The 9,670-nt window shown below is 43.3% G+C and overlaps 1 protein-coding gene across 4 annotated transcripts in view; it reads right to left on the reverse strand.

The window, feature by feature from the left end:
• Positions 1-12: 12 nt before the first annotated feature.
• The window catches only part of Hrb27c (Heterogeneous nuclear ribonucleoprotein at 27C), a 40,419-nt gene continuing 30,761 nt past the window's right edge, over positions 13-9,670 (reverse strand). For 2 of the 4 annotated variants that reach the window (XM_076787612.1, XM_076787678.1), the window contains one exon: positions 2,013-4,317. In XM_076787612.1, the coding sequence (XP_076643727.1) occupies positions 4,139-4,317 (179 nt within the window). In that variant the 3' untranslated portion in view covers positions 2,013-4,138. The other 2 variants (XM_076787621.1, XM_076787657.1) reach the window with 2 other exon arrangements.

Raw genomic sequence — 9,670 nt, forward strand, 5'->3', positions numbered from 1 at the left:
CCCGAGGATTGCGCTTAGATCAAGACATTACTGTAATTGGAGTGTGCACTATACTTAGGCTGCACATTTAATGCATTTTCGCTACGAACGAATAAGTAAAATTTAAGACAGTAAGAAAGAAGAGAAGAGAAGAATTTATTTCGCAATATGATGGAATTTCTGCTGAACAAAATTAAATTAATAATGCAGGTGAACTGGAAGATAAATTCTTTCGAGAATCTTTTGATTATTTCGAGCAGTGTGTGCCACTACCGTAGATCAAAAAGCAACTTACCTCGCTATAGTCCTCTCCAACATCACCAAAGGTAACAATATCGAAGGATGCTCGGAAGGGTCTCAGGATTAGGGTAACAGACGCCCAAACATCGAGTTCTATTAAAATGTGAATGTTTATTAATCCATACGGAATATTGATTTGTTTCTATACTATAAAAGAATGCATTTCTGCTGCTTCCACCCTCGCCATGTGTGTAATACGTATATATATATATATATATGTATCTATCTATATATGTATGAACAAAACATTATGAACGTAATGATCGGTCGAATCGTGTGCACATATTTCTAACGATGATTGATCTTGCGGCGATGGTAGGAAACGGTGCCCGAGTGCTGTCAACGGCAGGTTCTCTCTCTATCGGCGGAGATAGCAATCGTACAAAATCGTACTATAGTGAAACGAGGGGAAACGTGTGTGTACGGTTCTCACGACGAAACTCTTAACCCTTAACGAATGCAATTTGACACTATCGACGAATCAATCGACCGTGATCATCGATACAACGAGGGCATCTTCTCTAACGTATATAAATATATCACTGTCCCGCGTATCGATTCGCGTTCCCGCTAAAACGGCTCAATTTCGAACTTGAACTCTGTTGGTGCGCTCGGAACGCCGAGGAGACAGAGAAACAGAGAGAGAAACCAATCGCTTCTTCTTCTTTTCTCTCTCTCTCTCTCTCTCTCTCTCTCTCTCTCTCTCTCTCTCTCTCTCTCTCTCTCTCTGCCTCTCTGTTTCTCCCTCCCCCCCCCTCTCTCTCATGATTCCATCGCAAGGCAAAGTACGAGCAGTGCAGCTGCATCGCACGTATGTGTTCTCGCCAGACAGGGAAACGTTCGCATATGCACTCGGGGGATAACAGCCAGGACACGATAAGCTCATCATCGCGGCTTCCTGCCTTAAGCCACGTCCCCACTTCGCTCGGAATATACTCGAGACGTTTCCCCGAGGATCCCTGAACGCCTGGGTCACCGGAGACCCACGGTAAATCCGCTAGAGAGGCTCAACTCTCCCTTTATAAAAATAAACGCAACCACGAGCTATTTTCTTCTGATGCTCGTGGGTCGTTGGACGATTACACACCGCGACCGACGGGTCACCGGTGACCCACACTGCTGCTCGGCTAACAACTTCGCATGCACGATCCAAGGGAAAAGAAAACTTCGCGTCGAGCATATTCCGTAATTACCGACGAGCGAGCGGACGAGGATCCGAATTAATCGAGCCGAGGTACAATAATCGTGAATTGTGAAATTTCTAACATCGTTTCACAACCGTTTCTTTCGCGTCTTCGCGTAAACGAGGCTCGATTATTCGCGCGGGTATCGTGTCTCGAGAAGTTCAACCCGAAAGAGCACGGTTGATCGTCGGTGTGTCGCAGAGCGAGTTTCACGCGTGCGCCAATAATGATTATGCTAGCCGGGAGCCTCAGAAAGCTCTGAAGTTCCCGAGGGGGGCTCTGGAAAACGCGGATAATTACACAACCGACACGATACTAAATACGGAGGCACAACGTGAGCGTAACGAACGACAAAACAAATAGAAAGGGACGAACAGAACGTAGGGCGATGGACCAGCTGATTATTAAACGACCGAGAAATCCCTGTGAACTGATCGCGGGCTAAACGCGCGTCTTTCTCCCAGTCCCTTTACCTCGAAGTACTCCACAAGCCTCGCGTCATCCAGTCAGAAAAATGAACAGGACGTCTAGGAAATAAACTTCCTGCGGCAGAAATTGAAAAAAACAACGGGTTAGATTTCGTTTTATCGTTCTGAGCTGTTTGTCGTCGCGACTACTAAATTAGGAGACACTCAAAGGGGGGTGTCGAAAAAGCATCGCAGCATGAGTTATAACGAACACGAGCAATGCGTCGCGAGCGTGAGGTGTTACCCGGTGGTTCTACCATTGATTAACCCTTCGTATGCTATGCCGGAGTCATTGGTGACCCGTCGCGGTGGGGATAAGCTCGAGCGACCGTCAACATGTACAATTTTATTCCGATATAAGACGGGGCTATCTATTTCAAAATAAGAAAATCGCTTTCCCTTCTTCTTCATCCGAAATACGACGAAAACCGGTCCCCGAGGCATCGCCTTATATCGAAAGAAAACTGTAGTGAAATATCGGCGTGGGTCAGAATTGACTCCGGGGCATAGGCCTAGAACTCGCAGGAGTCCGAGGGTTAAAAATATTAATCTACATCCCTGGCGCTTGTTCTTGCCAACCGGTGCACGAAAACGAGTTTGAGAACAAGAAAAAGTTAACAGAATGGTAGAATAGGGGGCGAGGATCGTTGTCACGCAACGAAGTACTTTTTTGGCCGGAGACTGAACACTGTTGTTCTGGTTCGAACGCTTAAGCCTAAAGCGATTTCCGCGTCAATCTGTTGCCAATGTCTGTATCGAATCGGGCGAAATCGCTGGAAGCTCGTATCGCGACACGGGAGCCTAAACGTCTTGACAACGACGGTCGCGGTTTGGGAAAGCACTGTAGGGCCAGTCAATACAGCCTGGTCGATTAGGGTATTTACGGGGGAAGTCGGCCGAGAGATTCCGATCCTCTCGCGTTTTGTCCAACGGAAACTGCACGACTTACGTTAAAAGACGTTTTCGAGTTGTATTGTACCACCACAAATCTATGAGAAATTTTCACATTTAATTTCCTTCAACTTCTGCGAAACTGCAACTTCTTCTACACTCTTCGACGAACGTTAGCCCGGAAGGTCTGTGTGTTGATTTCGACACGATTTGATTCATACCTGATAGACTACAGATTTGATGAATTCATAGAAAAAATGACTAGATGAAAGATGAACCGAGACACACATTGGACGAACGTAAGATTATCGACGAGAATGCACGAATAAGAGTGTACGGACCTGAGCGAAAACATACGAACAGGAAACAATCCATTTTCACTTGTCTCCATGGTTTTGCAAAAGATCCACACTCTAAATAAGTGGACTCACGGTGGCCTTATCCTTCGGAGAATTCATTTTAGCACGTTCACTTTTTCTAACGATCCTATCGCGAGTTATGACAACGCTTGTCGAAGCGCTTCAGCTTCCTAATTGCTGCACAGTAAGCAGAAGTCACCGGCAGAAGTTGATCAGAATAAAATAATCAAATTTTTCTATACTTCACGAATAGAGAGCAGTGTACCGTAGAGTCGATCTATGACAAGATTTGTGCGTTCTCCAAGTAGAACGAGATTTATGGTACAACGAGAAGCCCAGAAACTGATCTGAACGTACGAGACACAGTTTTCCCTGGAAAAAGATTGAAGACGACGTGTCTTTCGGGCGACTTCAAGCTACCCTTTTTGAGAAGACAGGCCCATCCAGTTTCAAAGGGACGGTCGACGAATCTCGCAAGTCTCGGACGATCTTCTGAAGAGGCTGCCGTGCATCTCTCGCGTCGGCAAAAATTGGTCCACGTCGGTCTTCGTGTTGGCGAGCGATTTGCGCGTCCCAGGGTTCTTCGTCTTCGCGAACTCTTCTTGGTTCTGTTTCGAGGCGACCGTGAGAGGGCAGAATGCAAAACCGACCGCGGGAAACGACGTCGTGCGATCGCTCGCGCTGTTACTCGAACCATCGTGAATGGTTCCCGTCTGCTAAACTGTACAATAATCGCGCGGAGGACGAACGAAACGCGTTTCTGCGTGTGTGTCTCTTTCTCTCGAGGTGCTACTGTGCAAAATGTTACGGTGAAGAGAAGTCGCCAACGGGCGCGCCTTTCCCTGTGTTTTCTTTTCTTTTCTTTTCTTTTTTTTTTTTTTTTTGTTCTTTGCGAGGCGGCTGCGTTATCGATGACAGAGAAGAGGGGAGAAGAAGGCGAGACAACAATTCTCGCTCTCTAAGCGCCGGGGTGCTCGACTTTGTCTCTAAATCCATTCGAGCGACGGTAGGGATGGTAATTGTTGGAGCTGGATGAGGGTCCCGTGTAACCCCTTTGGGGCCCACCGCTGCTGTAGTTGCTGTTGGTTCCTGGGGCAGCAGGAACGCTCTCTAGTCTCGAGGATCCGTATACGGTGCCTGTTAGAATCGCATAAAAGTAACGTAGTACTGTGTGCCAGCACGCGGCCCCCACGTGGACGCAGTCAGGGAGAGAGTGACATAAGAGAGCAGCGGCGCGAGCAATCGGACCACAGAGCATGGACTGCGCGTTGCCTGACGGTCATCGAAGAGGTCGAGGCCACGTAGAAGTCTCATTACTTTCTTAACTAATCATTTTCGTACACCCTCCAGGCGAATTACAGAAGCCCAATTAATTTTAATTGGATGGTAAAAATGCAACGGGGAACAAATGTCTATGCTGTACGAAATGGTAATTGGCAAAGAAGAATCAGAATGTAGAATGAACGCTCGATAAATGAATGAGACTGGTTGATCGTTTTCGAGAGAGAGAATTGGCAATGTTTGTTTAACAAACGTGATCGGATGCTAAACCTACTCCAATTGTATGAACATTTTTGTGCGTCCTCCCCAAGGTGTTAAACAGTTTCGATACTATTTCAGGCCTAGCTGGGGGCCTACTGACTTGATTCTAGTTTAATCGTGGTATCTCGTAGAAATGAAAGTTGCAAATAGACCGTGAGCCTCTTCGATGACCGACTCGTCGTAGCTTCGTACGGTCGATTCGTTTTGGCGGTAGAAAGACAACGCCGCGACGAAGGGGAAAGTTTTCAGGAGGTCCTTTCTGGGAGGATCAAGGATCCGGAACGCAGGAGCGACATCTCGTTCTATCTTACAGAGTTCCGAGAGTACATAAGATTCTTTGTCAAATAGAAAAAGAAAGCGATGTAATCTATGACCATTCTATGTACCGGAGTCATTCTAAGTTACTTTTCTCCGTGATCGATGTATAATAGAAACATCAAAGACCGTGCAACAACAGAAAAAATAGTCTGAAACCGAATACTCGTGACGTGCAAGTTGGGGGAGGCTTACATTACGTCCTTAATTTATGTGCTTATCGTTAAGATACCCGGCGACTTATATAAATAAAGACAACGGTTTTTAAACTACTTCAATATTTCTCTCCATCATATCTCTCTCTCTCCTCTCTCTCTCTCTCCCTCTCTCTCTCTTTCTCTCTCTCACTCTCTTTCTTCCTCTCACTCTCACACGTTCCCCATGTTACAATCTTCGGTATACAAAAAATGTCTGTCTTACATCAGGACCTTAATAATTACTGGTAAAAGTAGCCTGGTGTTATATGTCGCGATTGTTACGAACTTCGAGGCTGAACTGACAATGAGAAAGTTTCGCGGATCAGGATCGCTCTGGTTGCGGTCCCAGCTGTTCCCCGGCACACGAATCTCGATTTTAATGAAATTCAAGCGGACTGCAAAGAAACACGTTCCCGCGGGGTCAGAGGAGAAAGTTTCGACGACCGAACCCTTGGTTTATTACTCCGGATCTCGCGGTTCACTTACTCGTTAAACGTTAGGCGGAGTAATAATTTCGTTCGCGCGAAGTCGCTGCTCGTTACAGTGTTTTCTGGAGCTATTGCTCGTGTCGACTGCAATGGGTGAACGTATTAAATTAAGAACAATCTACAGATGCTTCTCCGTGACATCGGTCGGCACTCTTTGTATATTGTTTGAGGTTAAAGTGCTCAGAAATGTGTGAATAGAGTATTGATTCTTGGACGTCGAAAAGTGACGAAGATGTAAACAAGAAGATTTGCGACGTATACGGTAAAAATACTATTAATATGCATACAATTCAAAAAGGCGAATTGAAAGATTCGACCGGCGAAATTTCAACCTGGAAGATCAAAAATGAAGCGACAGGCTAAGATAGTTGGATGCTGATAAAAATTGTAAATTTGATCAAATCCACGATACAAAACAGGAGATATTGCGAACAAATTAAATAATTCACAAAAATCTCATTGGTTAATTCACAAAAAGAATTCATTATTAACGATGAAAAATGTCTCTTTGGTCAGAAGACACGAAAATTCGTCAAGGTATTGTACATTCAAGTTACAAAATAAACGGGAAAAATGACACATACGTCATTGACTTGGTAATTTGTATAAAATGGAATAGGTTGTGGCAACATTCCTCCGAAAAAATGCGAACGGACTTATTACTCAACCTAACAATCCTAAACACTACTCTATATTCCATGATTCCGTGTGTCCACTACGATTCTACACATAGACAGATTTCAAAAAAAAAAGATTAAGACGAAAAAATCTAGCTTAGCACAGCTACAAAATAACGTTTTTCTAAGCTCGAATAAAATTTAATGTTCTATAGATATCGTTCCCGTACAACTAAATTAGCGGTCTTAATTAATCTTAATTTTTAAAAGGACGCAGCTCGTACACGCCGTCACTTGCACGTAACTTATATAAATCCTTAATCGGTAAATCGTCTTACGGTCTATAGAGGATCATTATCGTTCGATTCACGAATGACACCTCTAAAAAAATCAATTTGTCTCCTTGGTTTTTTTTAGCGTCAGAATGGATTTTTCGAACATCTTGCTTCGTCTCTCTCTCTCTCTCTCTCTGCCATCCTCCGACATAGCCCCACCTATGTATCATACTCTTCTCTATCCTCGTGATTTATGGGAATCTGGGATGTTAGCTGTGACTTTGGTATGTCAGGCCGTGGACTAACGCCTGTAAGGGTGGTAATTGAAGTGCTGGGACAGGGAGAATCGCTGGGGACCTGGGGCTGCGTCTCCGTTAGGGATGAATGTCGGGCTATCGGCCTCAGCGGTTTTGAACTTTGGGATAGGGATCATTTCTGCGGGAAATAAAGGAATAGATTAGGTGGCTAAGGACCTCCCCGGACTCTCCAACAGCTGTGCCAAAGAAGCAATTAAAAAAAAATATTTAAAAAAATCGTAGTACGATGGGCGAAGAATCATGAAGCATGAAAAATTCGGTACTACGAATAGATGGATTTTGTGGACCAAGGGAGGGGGTCGGCTAAATTTTCAGTTCCAATAATAATTATTAGAAAAATTAGTTGAAAATCGTGGTTCATAGGTGTTGAAAAGAAATATTTAAATACGTGATTTCGAGGAGGGATCGAGAACTAAAAATGAACTGTTATAGAGGAAGGTCGAGTGGTCGTCAGAAATGATCGTAGTCATTATCAAGGGATGATCCGGATGGTGAGGGCAACGGTTGGCTCGTTAATACAGTAGTGCACGGTTAAATTTACATTTTTCGTTTGACGTCATTCTTTTCGTTGCAATTTCGTTTCTTGTCCTTATCCACTGAGATGATTTCGCCGAACTCAAGGTATTGAATGGTGATACAAGAGTGAACTCGTCCAGAATTTGACCGTGCAGTTTATGAATTAATTAACTTCAACCATGCACTACTGTAGCGACACGTAGCGTCCACACGTGAACGAAAATTGAACTACCAGGTCCTGATGTGTATATTATATTATTAATTTTCCACTAGATTATAATCTTTCATAGTTTCCTGACCGTGTAACAACATTGTCTTATCTATCTGGTCTCATGCTCTGGTTACTTACCATGATTACACAGATATTTCTACGAGACTTATGCTATTCCACTTAATAGTTTCTAACAAGAATATGAAAAATATGAAGAAATAGGAAAAATTATATATATTTATATATATATATATAATTATATATCATCATCATTTATAATCGTTATTATTAATATTATTAATATAATATCTTAAGTATCAATTAATCAATTAATCCACTAGAAACACCGTTAAGTATATTAATATATATTAATATATATTTTTTATATATATATGCGTGTATACGTGTGTGTACGTGTGTATGTGTCGAATGCGTGTGGTACTTGATGAGTAATAATAGTAATAATAATAATGACAATAATTAATCGTAATTAATTAATAATAATTAATAATAGTAGCAGTAATATTATAATAGTAGCAGCAGTAGTAGTAATAGTACAGTAGCAATAATAGTAGTACTGTTTCTGTATTTCACGTGTCATTTTGGGAGTGAGGGGAGCGGGTTAGGATAGTCAAAGGTTCTACAGTAATTGTGGTTCTGAGTGTTCTCCTGCGAGACAAGAAAAATCAAAGAACAACAAGGATCCAAAATATTGACGATTCACGATCAAGAAAATTTCTTCCCCAATCTCTGTGACGTTTCTCCGGGTTTATCCTCTAGACACCCCACCCCTCCCCCACAAAACAGTTGTTCGCACACGTGAACTCTATTTCTCCGCTCCCTCTCATTACCCAGCCCTCCCTGTTCTCGTGTTCCTCTTTCTTCCCACCCTATTTTCCTCCCCGAATTTCGGCGAACAAACAACGAAACCCGTTCCCAGTTGGAACGCTGTCTCGTTTTGTTCCCCGATCCTCCCTCCCTCCCGCCCTCGCGTTCTCTCCCATTCCTTGTTCTCCTCGTTCAACGCCCGATTTATCCTCGGCGACTGTAACACTCCCCACATCAAACAATTCGCAGCTACTAACATCTACAAAGGCTCTCCCCTTTCCGTGACTCGCTTAAGAAACCGCCCCGCGAATCGATAATCGCTCTCGATCCCCTTCCCGATCGATCTCCTCTCCGTCGCCGATCACTGGCCCGCTTCGTCTCCGATAAACTAATGTCGCTAAAATTAGATAACGATCGTTAGCTCGCTAGTTAAACTACTCGGGCTTCTGTCCCTTTCTCCCTTATCGTTCTGTGTGTATGTATCTCTGTGTGTAAGTATGCGCGCGCGCGTTTGTGTGTGTTTGTTTGTTTGTTTGTGTGTGCAGGTGGTGTGTGTGGTGTATCTGTAAATTTGCTTCATCCGGCAATTTTGTATCGCTGTTCCGCGAGGGACAATTAACCCCCGCTGTTCGGAAAATTGTGGGCACTTTCAGAATTAAATTGGGACCTAATCAATGTTCGATTCTGAATAAAATCTAATTCGCTGTTTAGGGTAGTTGTATCTTCAAAATTAAATTGGGACCCAATCAATTGTTCAGTTCTGAATAAAATCTATTTCACTGTTTGAGAAATTTCGGTATATATACCTTCAGAATGAAATTGTGATCGAATTAATGGTGGATTGATTTCTATATATCTGTTGCAAGGAAAATTAAAATTGAAATCGAAGATCAGCTTTCGAAAGAAATTAACGCGAACAGTATTCGAGGGTTGACGAAGGTAATTCTCGGTTGAAAATTCATTTGAGAATGTTGATATAACTCGGTGGAGCTTCTGATCGGTCCTGAAAGATTTGCAAACGAAGGCTCGGGGTGGTTAATTAGGTGGAGAGGGTTGTTTCGTGTGGGTGCGTGTGCGGATTCGAGCTGGAGATATTACGCCGGCACTTTGTACATCACATCTTGTATCTTATTATTTTTTTTTTCGCGTTAAGCACTAACGGTTTAGCTATGATTCGTTTAACT

This window comes from Halictus rubicundus, chromosome 1, assembly GCF_050948215.1.
Source record: "Halictus rubicundus isolate RS-2024b chromosome 1, iyHalRubi1_principal, whole genome shotgun sequence".
NCBI classification, from domain to species: domain Eukaryota; kingdom Metazoa; phylum Arthropoda; class Insecta; order Hymenoptera; family Halictidae; genus Halictus; species Halictus rubicundus.